Source organism: Poecilia latipinna, unplaced genomic scaffold (assembly GCF_001443285.1).
Source record: "Poecilia latipinna isolate Pla-1442-1.1 unplaced genomic scaffold, P_latipinna-1.0 Scaffold1691, whole genome shotgun sequence".
In the NCBI taxonomy this organism is placed as follows: domain Eukaryota; kingdom Metazoa; phylum Chordata; class Actinopteri; order Cyprinodontiformes; family Poeciliidae; genus Poecilia; species Poecilia latipinna.
The window spans coordinates 289,350-309,345 of record NW_015114307.1 but is presented as its reverse complement, the minus strand read 5'-3'; the positions used below and the strand labels follow the sequence as shown (position 1 = coordinate 309,345).

Sequence of the window (19,996 nt, the reverse complement as noted above, 5' to 3'; positions counted from 1 at the left end):
AAATTTTTTTTTTAAAAAAAAAAAAAAACAAAAAAAAAAAAAAAAAAAAAAAAAAAAAATATATATATATATATATATATATATATGCTATAAGCAATTAGAGTCTAGAATTAAATCCGTTATTTATGCAAATATGTGACTCTTCGGTGTTTAATCCGTCTGAACTTGTGGCCACGCCCACCAACTCCTCAAGGATCTTTAGCTTTTATCTCTGTTTGCAGTCAGATGTCTTTTACTAGACTTTGCAAAGTAAAACCACTCCGTCAGCTGTCTTAACTTTAGTTATCGTGTTTTAAACTAAATTATGTGGCATTGATTTCAGTTTTTCTAAATGAGGAAATATGTTATTGGCTTTTTGCAACTGTGTTGAATTTGAATGAAAATTTTTTAGCCACATGAATATTTAAAATCTTTCAAGTTTCATCAGATTTGGTGTGTACTGAAGGGCGTGTTCAGCACACAGACAGCTTTCGTTTGGGGAGGTTTGGTGTATGACTCACTGTGGGCTCTGTTTCCACTGGGTGGGCCCCTGGATCCCTCTCTGCTCTTTAATGCGCTCATTTCGACCTCCCCTCCTTCTCTTAAAGGCAGACCAGCCATCTTTCTCCTCACCAGGGTGGAGTTGGTATCAACATTCCAATAAAACAGCCAAATTAAAGCATTCAGATTTAATAATCCGATGGGAGGATATATTTTATGATGCTTCAGTCTCTCTGCTGAAACTGAATCCAGACGTTTCATTGGGTTTTCAAAGCTTTCACACTTTGATATATATTTTTTTTTCACATTTCAAGTAACTGCAGAAAAAAATAAATTTCACAGTTTCACGTGGAACATTTTAAGACAATGAAAACTTTAATTTAAGTACATTTATTTAGTGGAGGAAAAAACTCAATCTCAAACTACAAAATAAATGTTTTCAACATTCATTTTGTGTGCTTTAATTTCTACTCCACCTGTTGAAGTTGCTTGGTGTGTCTGCAAAACTATTTAGCAATACACCACTTGCTGTTTTCTCTGGGTGTAAATAGGACATGGTAGAGAATTTAAAAGGTTGAAAACAAATCATGTAATTTAAGCAAGGCAGATGTACACTGAAATTCAAAAATCAGGAAATGACAAAAGGAAAACAGCAACTGTATAAAAATAGTTTTATACACACAGCCAGATATAAACAGAACTTAACAGAGTTTTGCTTGTTGTCGGACTGCAGCAAAGAGGGGCATCTTGTCAGGTCACCGTAGCAACCTTCAGGAGTGATTTCTATGGTCACCGGTTGTTTGGACGGGATGCAGGAAAGAATTGCTGTCCTACCACCACAAACTCATAAGTGTGGAGTTTGTGAATACCAGCTGGACCTTTAACTTTCAGATTCTGTAAAATGAGACTAAAGCTGAGCCGTTTAAATGCTTTTAGCAAACAAACACTGCATGCAGGTGAAGAAAGGGAGTATATCAATATGAAATATTTTAAATAAAAGATATGTTTTTCATTATTTGGTAACACTTTATTTGAAGGGGGGTGAATAAGACTGTCATGACACTTTCATAAATATGACATAACACCTGTCATGAACATGAATAAGCCTTCATGAATATTTATGACTGTTGTCATAAAGCATCATTCGGTAAATTATGACACTTTTAATACAAAGTTGACATTATTCAAAATGTCTTTGTTATGACAACTTGACATTAACCAAGAAATCATTACTGTTTAAACTTTACCTTTAATAACATAAAGTTACCTAATTTTTAAAGTGCAATCAGTAATTATTTTATAACAAATTTATATCAGTAATGATTTGTTAGCATAGCCATCAAAACGGGTTTTCTGTGGTAATGTGAGTTATTTCTCAACATTGCCACATGTGCCAGCAGTACATGAGGATGATTGACAGCACTAAGACCCTCCTCCTGGCTCTGATTGGTTGCATTTCTTCAGATGGCCACCACAGCACAGGGAGGAGGTGGAAGAGCTTGGTCTTGTCACAGATTTTTTTGTCTCGTATTATATATGTGTCATGACACGGTTTTAACAAATGTAAAAAACATTTTTTTTAAAGTTTAAAGTGCAAAAACATCCCAATAATTTTGCATTTTCTTGTCAGAGCTTCGTATGGTTTCCAGGGTGGAAACGCTGACACAAGGTGTTGGAGGACAGGTCTCATCACATCCAAGCTGCTCATATTGAAATTGATTTAATATTTAAAATGTATTTTATGACATAATGAGGGTCTCCCTGTCATACTGGTATGCATAAATGGAGAGGAGAGATGCCGCCTATGATTTAGCGGCTTCTGTTCACGTAATGAGGCTCAAACTTTCTCCATGTCTGAACTCGCTCAGTAGATAAATCCCACACATTCTGGAGGAAACGTTCAGTCACCTTCCCAATCAGCTGTTTGTCCGAGCAGGCAGCTGAGCTACCAGACTTGATTAGCTGATGTTGATGGAGAGAGAGATTCCTGTTGACATGTTGGCATTCCTGCCTGCTGAAACCAACACAGTTCTCCCTGTTAGCTCCAGCAGTAATTCCGCTTGCCCGCCTTCCATGTCTTCAGGATCAGAATTCCAGACGCATTCCAGTGGTTTTCCTCTCCAAACATCTCCCTCTTCTCCTAGAAAAAACAAAACAAAACAAAAAACACTTCACTGATGCAATGCAGATGTGCTACAGTCTGATCTGATGCGGGAACAACATTGTTACAATGTTTAACTGTAAATTGATTATAAGGTTGACTTTTATTACATTGTTTTCAGTTCTCATTAGTCTACTACTTTCAAAATTTCTGCTATATCCAGGTCAATTTATTAATAATCAAACTGAATTGCTGTTATTTATTTTTTAGCTTTATCAATCAATCAATCAATCAATCAAATTTTATTTGTATAGCACATTTCAGCAGCATTTCAAAGTGCTTTACATAATTAAAATAAAAACAGCATGTGACATTGAATAAACAGTGAGAAAGAGAAATACATTTTGAAAAAGATTAAAAAAGATAAAAACATTAAAACCCGCACCCCTTTTAGGACTTCAGTAAAATGTCATTTAACTGGGGCTCTAACCCTCTGGGACTTTAGTCAAAAACACCATTTGACAAGGACTCCAACCTCTAGGTTTTTAGTTGAAACGCCGCCAACTGGGACTCTTTATGCTCCTGTGCTTTGATTTATCTTTAAACTGAATTCAAAAAGCAGCTTGGACTAAATGTATGAAGTTACATGAACAACTAATAGATGCCTGGTTTTTAAATGCATGATGTAAAGGACAGTGATGGGTCATGAGCAAAAGCATCAACTATAAAAGCAGATGGTTTGTAGTGAATCAGAAGAGCTGGCTCCCACTTTTTTTCCCCTTATGCTGCTCAGCTCTCACACTCAGTGGCTCCGCCCTCCTCACAGCAGAACTTTGTTTTGATTGGCTTGTCTAATACGGACAGTCTTCTCGAAAACAGAGCAAATATTAACTAAGAGGACAAACCGCATCAACCCATCCGGCCTGAGGTGTTGGATTGTTTTGAATGCCAACCTTCAGTGCAGACATAGTTAGATTGCTGAGTTTAGTTCTTCTTGAGAGATTTGTTAAAAATGTTTCGGAACTTCGGAATGGGAAGTTCAAATATCAGAACTTCCCCATATTGATAAATATAAATCCAATACAGAAAACAGTGCTGAACTGACTTAAAACGTGTCTTTATTTACACACAGACATAAATGTACTGATTTACAAGCAGATGAAAAGTAGCCTTTTCAATATATCTTTAGCAATGCTGTTCATGTACAAAGTCACTGTAACATACGCCTATTCTATTCCATTGTTTAATGGTAAATATGTAATTCTCTTTCCTGATCAAGTTAAATTAAAGGTGTAAGTTGACCTAATGGAAGTCTGCTGAATGAATTAAGAATATATATGCATTATATATAATTTTTCCATAATTTCTTTATTTCAGGCCAGCAGAGGAACTGTTAAAGCCAGTGCTAACTTCAACGCCAGTGCAGATGCTGAAGTTCTGCAAAAAGCCATGAAAGGATTGGGTAAGATCCTCATCCTGCAGTCAAATCTGCAGCAGATCAGTAAATGTTTTAGGGAAGGCCTTCCTCCATCGGCCCCGGTGTAGTAAGCAGTGGTCTCCACCCACTCAGCCAGCAGTGAGTCATGAACACGTGAGCAGCTGAGGGTAACATGAAACTCCTCTGTGGGCGCAAACAGACCTGCTGACTGTGACGCTGAGCCGTGTTTGTGTGGGTTAAGCTGATCCAACCAAGAATCCTCCTGAATGGATCGGGCTTGTTATTGTAGTTTCATAACACGGGTGTCATGTGAGAGTCACTATCGCGGCTCTCCTGAGTAACCATGGTGTTTGTTGCCGTAGGGACCGACGAGGATGCCATCCTGCAGCTGCTGACTGCTCGCAGCAACGCCCAACGGCAGGAGATCAAGGCGGCCTACAAGACTCTGTTTGGAAAGGTCAGGGCGTATGTTCAACAGCGGCCGTTTCCTGTAGAGCTCGACCTTTAACCTCTAATGAAGAGTGAACCTGACATCACTCTGACCCTAGACACGTCTGTGTGGTGTCCTGAATTTAAGTCATTAAGTTATTAAATCACCTTCCAGTTTGCGTTAGCTAAATTCACTGTTGACAGAAGTTTACTTTTAAATGAGTGTAACTTTTATGGAAATTTTTTTTCACAAATTTGTTGAAACTGTTACTACATGGTGACGGTATGGTATGGCACAGATAATCTGTGAAAAAAATCAAACTTTGCCTTTTCTCGGTGCTAACTAGAAACAACTGGACAGAGCCATGAGGAGGGTGTTGGCGCTGCCAATCACCCTCTGTGACGCTGCTTATCCCTCATTTGCTCTCTCCTACACTGCAGTTAGCAGAGCCAGTTGTGAATGCTCAGGCTAGTTAGTATGACCACCGAAAACGGCATTTAAATTGTTTTCCTGTAATGGTGAGTTGTTTCTCCACCATTAGCACAATTAGCAGTGAGCACACAAGGTTGCTAAGGCACTTCTTTTGACTCAGATGGTTTTTGATTGGGAGTGGTGCATTTCTACAGATGGCAACAGTAGCTCAGGTAGAAGGTGGAGGAGATCATTTTTTTCATGGGGTTGCTTGAGATTTTTATCTGCAGGACAGTGGAGTGGTCTAGCATAAAAGGTTGTGTATGTTGCCTTATCTAATATATTTATGCAAAAAAATATTTTAACTCCTGAGATTTTATCTCAGCCTGCTGTTCCACATAATGTTTTTCATTAAACACATTGCTACCACATTTAGAGGTGTCAAATGTTTAGAAATGCATACAGTCAATCTGTACTGGTAAGAGCAGTTAGCATAGCAGCTGACCGCAGCAGTAGCCAACCACAATGTTTTTCAAACAGCTGGTTAAACTGGGTCTGACTTCAGAGGTGAATGGAACCAGAATTGTTTCACTCTCCATCTATAACACCATTAGTCTATAAAAGCTTTAAGTTATTATAAATGATGCTACAGATGTTTGATTGTGAAACCAAAGATGACTACAAAGGAAAATCACTAGCTAGCTTAGCTATTGAGAGCCAAAACCATGACTTTAAGGTTAATTGGTCTTTCAAAATTGCCTTTAGCTATAAGTGTGTGTCTGTGACGAACTGGTGACCTGTCCAGAGTGTATCCTTCCTCTCACCCAGTAAACTCTTTAGATGGGCACCAGCCCCCATGTTGACCCTGCAGGGATGAGTCTCAGAGACGCATCTGAAACATTTTTGAGATGCATTGTGATGCGATAACTTTAATGTGTTCTTTACGACGTCAGGATCTGGTGGACGACCTGAAGGGAGAGCTGGGCGGTAAATTCGAGACGCTGATCGTGGCTCTTATGACTCCGCCTCTCACCTACGACGTGACATGCCTTCGGAATGCCATCAAGGTATTAGACATGAGGCTGATTTAAAGTTTTCACTGGCTCTCAATTGAATGTTTTTTGTTTTTTTTTGACATTTTCCTCTTTTGACCTGTAGGGGGCAGGAACAGATGAGAAGGTTCTGGTGGAGATACTTTCCTCTAGAACAGCTCAGCAGGTGAAGGACATAGTCGCTGCTTACAGACAAGGTGAGGCTTCCACAGATGCTCTGTTGATCCCCTGACACAGAGCTCTTTGAGATCACCACACTATAATTTGGATGAGAAACTGTTCAACATAAGCAGCTATTAGAATTTTTTCCCACCAAATCACTTCCAGTACTAGATTGCGCATGTGGCTCCAGTCTTGTTAAGAACTGGTTTGGTGTTTCAGTTCCAGAGAGAAGAGTCAGTGCTGCTTCATTACATGACTAGGAATCTGTTGTAGTAAATGCTGGATTATCTCTTAGTTTTTGAGTATTTTTTTTTTGGACTAAGGCCTCCTTATGTGGGTTGAGTACTTTACCCCTGCACCACCGCTGTGCCCATCTTTTGAGTTTTTCTATGGGCTCACTGTGGAGAGAAATGGTTGATTCATTCAAATCAAAACAGACGGAGGGTGGATCTCATGCACCATAAGCATCATAATAGCACTTGATTTGGGGTCAGGTCGTTGTCCAACATTAGATCACAGGTGATGTGTTTCCATTCCAAATGTGCTCAAGACTTTGCAATCACTGTGATTCCTATACAAAACATAGTTAAAGTCACATGTGAGTAAGTTTGTTCATGCAATAAGTTATTAAAAAACATGCTACGCCAACTACTTCCTATCTTTTTCTTTATTTGTGCCAGTGGCAACATCCAGGTGTTGACCATGTGACTTGTGTGATGCCAAAAAAGTGTTTCCATTGTAGTTTTGCGAAATAAATATTTTTTTATACGGCCAGAAAAACCACCTCAACCGAACACTAAAGTTGTTTTGGTAACACTTTATTGAAGGGGTGTGCAGAAGACTGACATGAGACTGTTATAAACATGACATAACATCTGTTATGTACATGAAGGAGTCTTTATGAATGTCTGACTGTTGTACTGAAGTGTCATTTGTTAACTAAAGACACTTTTAATGCAAAGTTGACACTTTTAATGGACTTTTAGACAGTGTTATATCAGCTTCATGCACACCCCTTCAAATAAAGTGCTGCCATTTTTAAATCAAAAAACGAGAGTTTTTGTTTTTAATTAATTGCCATGTTTCTGTTAAGCAAATGTATTTTTGCAGCTTGTGACATTTATGCAACACATTTCCTCTCTTGATGCCGCTATCATTAAGAGAGTGATTGGACATTATGCTGCGACTGGTTAACAAGATTCAGCTTCACACACGCTTGACTCTTCTTGGTCAAAAAAACTGATTGTCACATTTAAGCTCAACATGTTCATTCTGCCTACGTTCTGGACAGGAGACGTTCTTTAGCCTCTGGTGAACAGAAGAAGCTCCTGGGTTGGAAACAAATCAAAGTGTTTGACACACAGTGGTTGTGTTTGTGTATCCCTCAGAGTATGACGACGACTTGGAGGAGGATGTATGTGGGGACACATCGGGTCACTTCAAGAGACTCCTGGTGATTCTGCTTCAGGTCAGTCTGAGTAGTTCCTCTTCTCTGGTTTTTCTCTTCTCTTCTGTTTTTACAGTATTTTTTTAAATCTCCTTCCAGGCAAACAGGCAGACGGGAATCCAGGAGGGCAACATCGAAGCTGATGCTCAGGTGAGTCTGTATTTTGTTTTCTCTGTGATGATGGTGAAGCATCATGCAGGATCTTCTGATCAGCTCTCCTGAATGAATGCAGTTAAGAGCCATTTTGTGTTGTTGTGTTGTTTCTTTGCGATTCAGAGACAGTTTGATCTGTTCATCTCACTCTCTTTTTCTCTCTTTTTGTTTTCTTTACTGCAACATAAATGCAATCCAGAAATGTAAGCCAGTGCCTCTACATGAATTTAAAGATATTTTATCAGGGAAATAAAACAAATCATGACTTTGAAAGACAGGAAAACATCTTATTAAAATCTGTGCTGCAATTTTGTAAGAGACATTTTTAACATGATCACTCCTGCCAAACCCCCCCCAAAAACAAATAGGTTAAAAAATGGCTACTGTCTTTTTGTGTGATAAAATAATTACAATAAAACCAAACCAGCAGGTTGCATCATATCACACACAGTATCTGAATATTGAGTCAAAACTGTATGAAAGCAATTTTCTATCTAATATACATTTAAAAATAAACGGGGAAAAAAAACACAGCTAAATTTGATAAAAGAAGAGACAACATGAAAACTCTGATGAGGTAACGTCAGCATTTGGTCTGACAAACCAGTTAATGTAAATGCAGCTTGGATGAATAAAAAGCTTCCTGAACAGAAACAAAGGGGAACCACCAACAAGAGATAGTCGTTTCACCACTTTGCCATTTCATACCCGACCAGTTCTGCTTGGTTTGTAACGGACAAAATCTACCAACCATTCGTCAGCAAAACAACAATTTAAAATACAATTTATATATACAGTAATTCATCTATAAACTTCCTTTGACTGATTTGCCCAAGGCCACATCAACATCTGGAACTGAAACCACAAACGTTCAGATAGACAACTGTGGCATGGTTGTAATTTAAAGTAACTGTACTTCATTCATCATATACTAAATAAATTAAGTGTTTATATGATGCCAATACATAATATCTTTCAGTAGGAGATCACATAGAGCTATTTAGGGTCAGAGGTCATATTTTAAGGGTAGTGAACGGATTGAATTTATGTAGTGCGTGTATATTCATGCTGACCACTTAAAGCTTTTACTCTACAGTCCCACACACACACACATCAGCACAGTAATACACAGATTATTAGAGAGTTTGGGATTAAAGCTGCAGTATGTAACTTTTATAAAAAAATATATATATATTAAAAAAAAATTGTTAAAATTATAATGTCGTGACAGTTTAATATAAGCCAGATAATCAAGAAATCAAGCTCCTCTGCCGTCTCCCAGTTCTTCCAGTAGTAACTGCAGAAACAAGTCAGAAACAACCTATCAAAGCCAGGAGGAGGGTCTCAGCGCTGTCAATCATTCTTGTACTCACTTCCTCTCGCCTGCTCTTGGTTATGCTACAGCTGATTCACCACAGCATAGTTTGCCGCTAATGCTAAAGCTAGTTAGCACAGCCACTGATGATGGCAGAAAAAGCATATATTTTTTAAAAGGTTTATGGGGTTAAAAGAGGAGAATGTTTGGATGTTATCAGCATAGTAATGAAAGGAAATGTTGTACTTCCTGTAATGTAAATAGAGCAGGAACTGAACCTGATCCCTGAGGTAATGATGTACATTACCTGCTGACTGTTGCAGAGGAATAGATTATGCAAATTAGCTCATGCTTTGCATTACTTATCGATACAGCAATCTTCAAGGCTTCATTAAAGGCTGCTGAACTGTTCAATAAATTGCAGGACATTCATTTCAAAATGTTCTTCCTCCAAATGAAAGTTTTAAATGAAATGACAGTCTGTCTGTAACAACGTCACTGCTGAAGATGTTTTTGTTCCTGCTTGCAGGCTCTGTTTAAAGCAGGAGAGGAGAAGTACGGGACCGACGAACAGTCGTTCGTTACCATCCTGGGAAACCGGAGCGCCCAGCACCTGAGGAAAGGTTTGTTTTCTCTTGTCAGCTGACTCTGAACACGACGTAGAGTTGATGGAATCTTGGAACAAGTGCTTTTCTATTCTCTGAGACAAACATAGGCAAAATAAACACATTAAACGTAGCTTTTAAACATGCGGATCAGACATCTTTAAGGTTGACCTCTGACCTTCTTCAGTCGAGCTGAAATCTGGAGCTGTGTTTCAGTGTTCGATGCCTACATGAAGATGTCTGGCTATGAGATGGAGGAGAGTATTCAGAGGGAAACATCTGGAGGCCTGAAGGACCTGCTCCTGGCAGTGGGTAAGAAAACTAATCCAACCTCCATGTAGGCACCTTCTTTAGCTTAATTCTCTGTTTCTTCTTCTAAATGACTGCATTTGTTTTTTTGTTTTTAAGTGAAGTGTGCCAGGAGCGTTCCAGCCTATTTTGCGGAGACTCTTTACTACGCCATGAAAGTAATACACCGTTTTTACTATCCATATTTTGTAATTAAATTTATACAAAGTTCCTGTAAGACCAGGCCAGAAATTCATTACTGCAGAAATGTGCCATCTTAGTAGGCAACCAATGAACAGCGTTGCATAGGAGCGTCATTATTGAGGATTAAATGAGTTTTTAAAGGCTTTTTCTGCTCTTTGATTTAACCAGTTCAATAACTAGCAACAGTCAACAAGTCATTTGTTGAGGAGGATGAGGAGGAGGACGATGATGTGATCGGCTGTGACAACAAGAATTGACCGCATGTGTGGTTGCATTTAATGTTCATATAGTTGATCTGTGTCTCAAAATAATATTTTTCTACTCTAGATATTGTAAATGTGAGCACCAGTAACAGCAAAAGATGCATTAATAATCAGATTATTAACAACAATGTGCCTCCTTCTCTGCTACCTGCTAAGTGTGACGCATAACAAATAATAGGAGTGTTAATATGAGCAGGTGCTGTCTATAAAAATGTGATTATAAATATGGTCACATAAATAGATATCACATCTGCTGAAGTTCAGCAGCGTCTCTGAATGTAATTTTTTTGATCAAGTACAGCTGTTGCAAGAAGAAAAAAATTATATTTGCACATCTACATTTTATATTTGCATTTCATACTTTGTGAAACGTAACAGTTTTGGTCACATTCAGAAACATTTGAAAACATCCTTACTGCTAATAAAGTGATCAGACTGAGTCTGTGCTGTATTAGATGATCTGTGTTTGTTTTGAAGGTTCATGGATGCTGCAGGGAATCAGATGAAGCTCCAGCAGCATGATGTGTGTGTGTGTGTGTTTCAGGGAGCAGGGACAGACGACAACACCCTCATTAGAGTGATGGTGAGCCGCAGTGAAGTCGACTTGCTAGACATCCGAGCTGAATTCAGGAAGATGTTTGCCTGCTCTCTGCATTCAATGATCAAGGTATGTAGACATAACAAATAACCCAATGACCCACAAAAACATGTTGAAAATCCCAAAAGGTTCCATAATTCTTCCTGTTGATGGCAGGGAGACACCGGCGGTGACTACAGAAAGGCTCTGCTGTTGCTCTGCGGCGGAGACGATGCGTAACTCCACCAGCAGGAACCTGGAGCGCCTCCTCATATAAACTTATCTTGTTTTGAGTGAGAGAGCATATCCATCAGGTCTTATGAAACCAAATAGTCTTTGGAAGGTAGCTAACATTTTGTCCACATTAATGCAGTCTTTTCTACTAATATTATTCATTTACAAAACCGAAGGACCAGATTCGTTGTTTTTCTTTGCACTTTGTATGTCGGAACCAACATATGCAACTTTAAATGTTCCACTGAATAAAGATCGACTGAGTTGATTGATTCTGTTTGTTTTTTTTTGTCTGTTTGTTTTTTTCAGTCGTACTGGTTTCTATTACACATGTAGTACTGTTAAAGGCCAGGAGAGGGAGACAGAGCAATTTAGATAAAATTCAGCGCCTCATTGTGGCGATATGACGCAAATTCCATTCATCAGATTGGAACTGATTAATGGAGCAAGACAGTTGGTGTGTTTCACTTCCTCTTTTGTTCTGCTGTTTGTAACAACGTGAAGCTTTTTTTTTCTTTCAGTTTAGTAGAATTTCTGCTGCAGGTCTTCAACATAAATAATGTGAAATATTGAGCCTCAACTACAGCTTGGAGATGGATACATTTGATATTTTTCTGCAGAACTTGGGAGCATCAGGCACGGAAAAAAATTAGGAGGCACCTGGTGGAATAGGTGGTGAGCTCATTATAGGCCCTGCTCTTCAGTGCAACGCTGGTAGAAATGTAAAAGGTTAATAGAGGAGCCATGTTGCAATGAGTTCCTGCAGGCGAAATTTCAAAAAGGGCAGGAGTTTTTAAAGAAACAGAGGCCCAATTTCTAGATGTTAGATTATGACAGTTGGTGTGTTTCACTTCCTCTTGCAGAGTCATATGTGATATATGCAGCATTTTAGAATCCAGAGGTAACATTACTTGGCTGGTTGTGCAATAAAATGGCACACTCCCTGGAAAATCCACAATACGGCCCTTTTAAGACCATCTAATGGTCCTGTGAATATAAAAAATGATTGAAGTTAGAAACTGGAATTGAAACGACTGATGTCTTTTACTAACAAATTTTCTCCTTAGAATTTTACGCAGAACTTCTCAACCAAACCATCAATTCATGTTTAAAATCCTAAATCATCCATCTTTTCTTATTTTTCACTTCCACTGACTGAGCCAGAGTTTATTCTTTTCCATTTATTTGTTTTTTCTTAATGTTCAATTTTGGATTAAATGTATAACTTTTGGGGTAAAAAGACTTGAACTCATTAGAGTAGACCAGTTTTGTCAAAACATAACCGAAAGACATTTGAACCCATTTAAATTAGTTCATGATGTTGGTTAGTAGTATAAAAATGCAGGTTATTCCCATTTTTAAAATTTAAATCTTAATTTAAAAACCATCAAAGACTTTGGCAAAAGAGCCTAAAAATGATGGGTTAAAAGTTCCTTCTTCCATATTTATTTTTCACAAAGTTTAACTGAAACCAAATCACTTTCATGTCTCCTTAACCTTGAACTGTAGGACCGGAGGAGCCAAACGGTTTCCAGTAGATGAGCTCTGAGGAATTCTCCTCTTCCCTGTTTTTCTGTGTCTCTCTCTGTTGGTGTGTCTCTGGAGTGAAAGGAGACGTTTTGTTACACCGCTCCACCACTCGCTGTTATTCTTTTCACAGACAGATTTGCTCCCGATTATTACCATGGAAACAGAGAGCCAATAAGGTGGTCCATACAGTAGGTTGTGAGTTCGGACCACTAGGAGCCACAGGAAGACAAACCCCCAGCTCCTCCCACAGTGTGTGTCTGTGTGGGCCTGGAACTGGGCTTGGGGGTGGGTGGCTGGACATTCATGCAGCTTTGTAGGTCAGACAGTGGAGAGCACATTTTTGTTTTGATGCGCCTTTTTTGTCTTTTTTTCTATTACGCGAGCCGCCCTTTCATTGCAGCCTCTGACTTAGTATGAAGTAAAAACATTCAGACGAACTGAATGAAGACGCTACTTCACTGCCTTATATTTGGGATCATAGACAGATTTTTATTACATCTGTCTGAACTCACACAATGCAAAGAAGTATCTATACCCACTTTTAGATTTCTGTTCCTCACATTTAAATGTTTCAAATCACCAAATATTAACATAAATATAATCATAGTAAATGCAAAACGACTACAGTTTATATAATTTTCAAATTTAATCAGCCAACCAGTCCAGATTATTTGTTGTAGACTTCAGTGACATGGCAGTTCAAAGTGCTTTACATCATGAAAACATAAACAAACAAACAAACAAAAAAAACATTAAGCATACAAACGCATCATACAGTTAGCAGTTGTGAAAACCAATATCAGACATTACAGTGATATTGTTAAAATGATCGGCAAACATCAAACATGTTGATCAGTGTTCCATTTATTACGGTTTGAAAACAACTCTAACAATTAGGTTTTTAGCCTTGATTTAAAGGAACTCAGTGTTTCGGCTGTTTTGCAGTTTTCTGGAAGTTTGTTCCAGATGTGAAGTGCATAGAAGCTGAATGCTGCTTCTCCATGTTATTAATAAAGACAAAATAGTCCAAACCAACTTTGCACTGTGTGGAAAAAGTAAACTCAAGAACAGATGATCAATAAAGTCACAGAAATCTACTAGTATGGAAATTGTTACTGGGCCATTTCTAAGGCTTTGGGACTCCTGTTCAAAACTCTGGGAGGCCAAAATACATACAAACTGAATGAAAACATCTTGATGATTCCGGGGGAGTTTTGGAAAAATATTTTGTAAACTGATGAGACAAAAGAAGAAGTTAGAGGGAGGTGTGTGTCTCGCTATATCTGGTGTAGCAAAGCATTTTAGGAAAAAAATAATAAACATTATAGAAAATAAATCAATGTGGACCTGGATGACGTTTTTCCCTTCACGAATGACAAAGTTGATACAAAATGCAATTATCAAATAACTGCATTTTGTATAAACTTTGTCTGATATAATTTGTTTGGTGATCTGAGACATTTAAGCAAAAGCAGAAGAATCATTTTAGAACACACAGAGTGGTATAATTTACTCCTTTTGAGGAAATGCAATATAAAAAACATATTTCAACAGACAAAAATCTTTTTTAAGGATAAGAAGCCTGAGCAAGCTAAAGTTGTTCAGTATTAATCTGACTGTTCTGTCACGAACTCTAACATTTAACAAGCTGGTGGAGGAATGTGGAGTCCTGAATGAACACCTTTTGAATTTGAGGTGAATTTTCTGGGAAGTTCACTTCTGGGACAACAGACTGTTTTTTTGCTTTTTTTTTTTTTTTTTTTTAGTTGTGAAAAATAATAAAATAATAATCATTACACAGGTGTAATGAAGTCACTCGTCACTTGAACCAACACGCAGCAACCAGAGCGTAAACATGGAGATAATTAACACTGCAAACACAGAAACAAACCCTAAACCCTAAAAACCCAAAAGCATGACAGGATCTCTGCCAAAGCTGATGGTGGAGGTGCAGAAACCCCTCATGCTGTGTAGAATGATACAAAAACATCTTTGTGCAGATGTGAAAGCACTGTGGTATGACAGCCAGAAGAATTGAAGCGATTCAATGGGTCGTTGTCAGGAATTTCAGCAAAGGCCCAACATGGCTTTTCAGCTTTTGTGTTCTGGTTCTTAGAAATGTTCAACGGTTTAACGTTGCAGTTTAAAATAAAATAGAATAGGATAAAAAACATCTCTCTAAGATGATCTAACCAGTAAGTCCCTTTTTGACACAATGTTTTTCACAGCCTTTTGACTTGGTGATAGCGAATGAAAACAGGATACAGCACCATTGTACCTCGCTTTGTGTTTGATAAAACCTCAGAAATATTCTTTCTTTCAGATGTTTATAGTTATGCGTCTTCAGCTGGTTGGCCATCGGCAATATCTGCCTCCATAAGAGAAAGAAACAAGATAAGACATGAAGGACGGAGCGCCTCATACCTGAACATCACTCAGATGAGACGATGATTATTGACGATAATGGCATTCCTTCAGGCTCTTCTTCCTGAGAGCTTTTGAATATATCTATGGTGACAGGGCTGCCATTGTGTGAGGCTTTACATCGTACAGGAGGGAAATGAACATGTCAAAATCCCTTTGTAACTTGTGGTGAGAAACCATTATTTTTCAGGCTGAGGAACCAGCCTGAAAAATAACTTCATACCATTATGCTGTCCCTGATTTATTTGTTTAAACACAAAGAAACAACTCACACAGGTGGACAGACACACATTTGCTCTGCTTCCTTCTGCCCTATCGACCTCTGACCTCTAACTACTTCCTGGCTGACTGCGTGCAGGTGCTGGGCTGAGCTGGTGATGGGGTCGGTCCTGAAACACCATTCCGTGCTGCCAAAGCCATTAGGAAGGAGGAAGACCCCCACTGAGGGCAGGTCAGAGGTCATGGGGGTCAAGAGCAGACAGGAAGGATTTAATGTCCACATCTGGGGCTGCACTTGTTCAGAGATAAAGTTTTATCTACACTTACTACTGGAGATAGATGCCTCGACACAAAGAAGCCTCTCTTGTAATCCTGTTTATGAATGATGATGTTCAGAGAAATGTTCTGTGGCAGGCTGTGGGTCTGAAGAGGTTTAGGCTGTTTGATAGAAACGAGGTAGAATGATTTAGTAAAATGTGAACTAAACAAAGTGAAAACCTTTGAATCCAGTTTTTGACTAGTAAAAATAATCAGCTAAGCGAATTTTTATCTGTTTAAATATTTAAAGGGGCAGTATGATGTTTTCCAGGCACATAGTTCCATTTTATAGCACAATAAAGTAACTATGTTACTCTCGGTGTTATAAAAACTCTGCTTATATATGACTTAAAAGAAATTTGACTTTGTAATTTAACGCCTTGAAATTGGGCCTCTGTCTCTTTATAAACTTCTGCTATTCTGAAACTCTGCCTTCAGGAAGTCATCACTACATGACTCCTCTATTAACCCTTTTACAATGTTTTTTTTTTTTTTTTTTTTTTACCAACTGAGAAGTAGCTCCTATAACGAGCACATCAGATGTTCAGTTACACCAGGTGTTTGCTAATTGCTGCTGGCTAGTCTGAAGGAGCTGAGTGAGTAAGGAAGCAAGCATGCCTACAGGAAATGTTTTCATATTTTTCATAAAATTAAGAAAAATATGGGCAACCCTGACCATTCTCTTGATGAGACTGTCATAGAAAATCAGAGCATCTTCGATCAGAAGCTTCTTCAAATTCGATGCAATACAGATTGCTACAGGAAATATGTCCTGCCCACATCACTATCTGCAATAAATCTGAATAATTTGAATTAATGAGATACAACAGCATTTCATTTTCCTCTGAGATCAACAAAGTATTTTTGAATAGAAATGAATTTGTTGTAAAAAAAAAAATACATGTATTGTCACATTTCAGCTGACTACTGAAGAGGAAATATGTTTAAAAAATGCATTTTATTTTAAAACACAACTTTTAACACCTTTTTCAAGTTGTAAACCATCCTCAAATATTCTCCTTGATTTTTAAGCCAGTTCTTGTGTCTGACTGTTTAATTTCTATATTTTTTTTTAGAAAAGGATAAAATGGCTAAACAAAGAGACAAACAAATATGGTACTACCAGATAGAAGGAGTAAAAAGAGGAGAAAAGGTCCATATACCCCCTTTGCTATAAGACTTAAATATCATTTTAAACTACGGGTCCAGTTCAGGTTAAAGTTCCATCCAGAAAACAACAGCATTTTAAGTAGTTTATTAAAAAATACCACTTGAAAATCATGAAGTATCAAATTATTTAACATTAACTCTAAAAGGTCGCACCAGTTTAAATCTAACATTTTCCAATACCTTGCTAAATAATCTTACCATTTAACTATTTTTCACATTTTGCCTTGTTACAACCAGCATCACAGGATTTTATTTGGATTTCATGTATCTGACCAACACAATATGGCAGAACTACAAAGCAGAAGACATACATTATTTTTTTTTTACAAATAATAATCTGAAACATGTGACTTGCATTTAGTAAACAGACCATTTTACTCTCATTCCCCAAAATAAAATCTAACAAAGCTCAGTGGAAAAGAGAATAGAGTTCCAACTTAAAAACAATACGTGTTCATTTGTCACATGTCATTGTATTAAGTTTGTCAGACTTACTTTATTTACATTTATTTAGCATGACAACTTAATAAACATCATAAATTTGCTTGGATAAACTTACCTTGATTACTTTTGACCAGTTGGCACAATATATTTAAGCTACAGTATGTCATCTGTTTTCTTTTTTCAGTCTATTATTTTCCAAACAAGAACAAGCAGAAATGTTTTTAACTGCGCAAAGGTTTGAAGCTGCAACTCAGAAGGGCTGAATATATGTGTACGCCACACTTATGAGAGTTTTACAAGTAAAAGAAAACAAACTGATTTCCTTCTGCTTCACAATTATTACTTGTATTGGTGCATCATGTAAAGTCCTCATACAATACAATACAATGCAGAGAGGCATGGATGTTATTGCAAGGCCCCATTCAGAGAGAAAATGTGACTTGGAATGAAAAGAAATAAAACTCACTTGAGGCTGACCTCCACTGAAAAACAAATGGTTGCTTGAACCGACTTTTAAAAAAATGACTCTAATTTGTTACAGCTAATTGTATTACTTTTGCTCAATCTAATTCAGATTTGAACAATTCTGAAATCAGAACTTTGGCTTGAGCACAACTAATAAAATTAGCTGTAACACTATTTTTTTTTTTTTTTTTTAAAGCTGGTTCAAAAAACATATTTTTCAGTATGACCTTGAATACACTTCGGTTTAGGTAAAGGAATTCCACCAACTGTATACAAAATACTAGATCTAAATGTGAATGAATGAATGAATGAATGAATGAATGAATGAATGATGTGTCGTCCTGAGGTCCGTCCTGCTAGCAGTCCTCGCTCTGCAGCATGGACATGAAGAAGGCGCACACGCTGGCCCAGGAGCTGCAGAACTCCTCCGCTGTTCTCCGCTGATCCGCGCGCTTTACGCACGCCGCGCTCGTGAGCTGGACCGGGGGCGTCGTGGGAGCAGCGGTGCTTCTTTTTACGCTGTTCCGATCCAGTCTGAGGTTCGCATCTCTGGGCGCGTGCTTACACATGCGGGCTTTCACCAGCGCACGAACGTCCACGCACACTTTATCCCGCATTTTCTTGAAGGCACGCGCCACTTGTTTCCAGAAGGCTTTGGGGTCGGAGTTGTAACCCGAACAGCTCTGAGGTCTGCCGCGGTACTCGCAGCCGGTCTTGTTGACGCCGCCCTGCCTCTCGCAGTTCACCCAGACCTTCACCGCTTCCCCCGCTTCTCCCGCGCTCCACGCGCATCGTGTCCCGTCGCTGGTGACGAATGTCCCTCCGCCGATCTGCTGCGCGACGCCGGGCTGCTTGGCGCCAGAAGCCCGGAGGAGTCGGAGCTTCAGGAGAACCAAAAACAGCCAAATGGAGAAGAGAACCCTCAGCGGAAACATCACGGCTTTAAGCAGAAAAATAAAAAACAAAACACAAAATCCACCTAAAAATGAAAGAGAAACAGATGATGATTCATCACCTCTGACTTAAAGGATCATATTTATTTGAGTGATAGAAAATAATATGGGTTTTGACTCAAAAACTAACATATCTTTGCCTCAAAACCAAGTTCCAAATGATATGCTTTTTTCATATTTGCATTTCAATAGTTTCAGTCAAACTATTGTCTGTGTTTGAGGTTTAATGTAAACATAATATATGCTAAATCAATTTTTAATATGAAATGATGCTTGAGTACAGATGGTATTAGAAGGTGAACACCAGAAGCTACTTAATTGAGAGGGAACATGTTTTAATCCACCTTGCTAACGCTTTTACGCGTCGACAATATTAACTGTTTTTTTTCCTTTACAGTATGCCATCTTACAGCCAAAGGGATCACACGTAAAGTACTGAATCTTACCAGAATGAAGAGTGCCGCAGTGCGTAAATCCCGTGGGTTGTGTCTCTCTGTGGCCCGGCGCGCGGTTTTTCATGCGTCGCTGTGCAGCACGCCCACCATTCAGCTCATGCACTCTCATGTTCGCAGGCAAATCCTTTGAAAAGAAGCCTGGCATCAGTTTCTGATGAATAGCTCTGGCATGGGCTGACACGACGTGTCTACATGTGAATTCACGCGTGGTGGAGATCAAGGCAGAGCGCGAACCGAAGGTGGATTCTTCAGTGTGTCAACACCGAAGAATCACACGTGGGTTTTACGCTCTGGTCATTTTTAACAAGCCTGACTTATTATTACAGCATCACAGTCACACAACGATTTCCTCCAATAATCTTCATCGTTCAGCCGCCAGTACTGTCGGATTTTATTTTGATTACTTGATAGTTTCAGCTTTGGTTTTTCTGACAGTGGACAGGAAAAATACCAAAAATAGTGCAATAGTTTTTGAGACCACAAGAAAATTTGTCTGAGGCAATTATTCCATAACACTAAAATTTCAATTAATAATAATTAATCCATTCATCCATAAACTCGTAACCAAGATATTAACAGTAATTAAACTTTTTAGCTATCGTTGCTTATTCTTTTACATTTGGTAAAAATGTTTTCTCGTTGCTGAATAAAATTAGTTGATTGAACTTTTCCCTTTTGTTGTGAGTTTTGCATTTAAGCAAAAGCTACATACTATTCTCGTAGCGCTTTAGTGTTAGTGCAACTGACGATTAGTGTTTTAAAACTAGTGCAATTAACATTTTAGCAAACAGACGTTCATTGCTATGTATTTGCTTTGTAAATTTCTTCTCTTCTGTAAAATTTAGTGTTGCATTCAAT

General features: G+C 38.4%; 2 protein-coding genes across 2 annotated transcripts in view; one reads left to right on the top strand and one right to left on the bottom strand.

Annotated features, from left to right (window-relative positions):
- The window catches only part of anxa5b (annexin A5b), a 14,871-nt gene extending 3,438 nt beyond the window's left edge, over positions 1–11,433 (top strand). Inside the window, exons 3-13 of the mRNA XM_015060181.1 lie at positions 3,959–4,043; positions 4,382–4,476; positions 5,814–5,927; positions 6,019–6,109; positions 7,463–7,542; positions 7,621–7,671; positions 9,519–9,612; positions 9,811–9,906; positions 10,003–10,061; positions 10,894–11,016; positions 11,104–11,433. Of these exons, the coding sequence (XP_014915667.1) occupies positions 3,959–4,043; positions 4,382–4,476; positions 5,814–5,927; positions 6,019–6,109; positions 7,463–7,542; positions 7,621–7,671; positions 9,519–9,612; positions 9,811–9,906; positions 10,003–10,061; positions 10,894–11,016; positions 11,104–11,166 (951 nt within the window). The 3' untranslated portion in view covers positions 11,167–11,433. The remainder of the gene's footprint in view (positions 1–3,958; positions 4,044–4,381; positions 4,477–5,813; positions 5,928–6,018; positions 6,110–7,462; positions 7,543–7,620; positions 7,672–9,518; positions 9,613–9,810; positions 9,907–10,002; positions 10,062–10,893; positions 11,017–11,103) is intronic.
- A 5,457-nt stretch (positions 11,434–16,890) lies between these two features.
- LOC106964564 (fibroblast growth factor-binding protein 1) lies at positions 16,891–19,660 on the bottom strand. Its single transcript, XM_015060159.1, has 2 exons — positions 19,130–19,660; positions 16,891–18,709 (listed from the first exon to the last, which is right to left on the bottom strand). Exons 1-2 carry the CDS (start codon positions 19,281–19,283, stop codon positions 18,087–18,089), a joined length of 777 nt encoding a protein of 258 aa, XP_014915645.1. The 5' UTR covers positions 19,284–19,660; the 3' UTR covers positions 16,891–18,086.
- Positions 19,661–19,996: the final 336 nt, after the last annotated feature.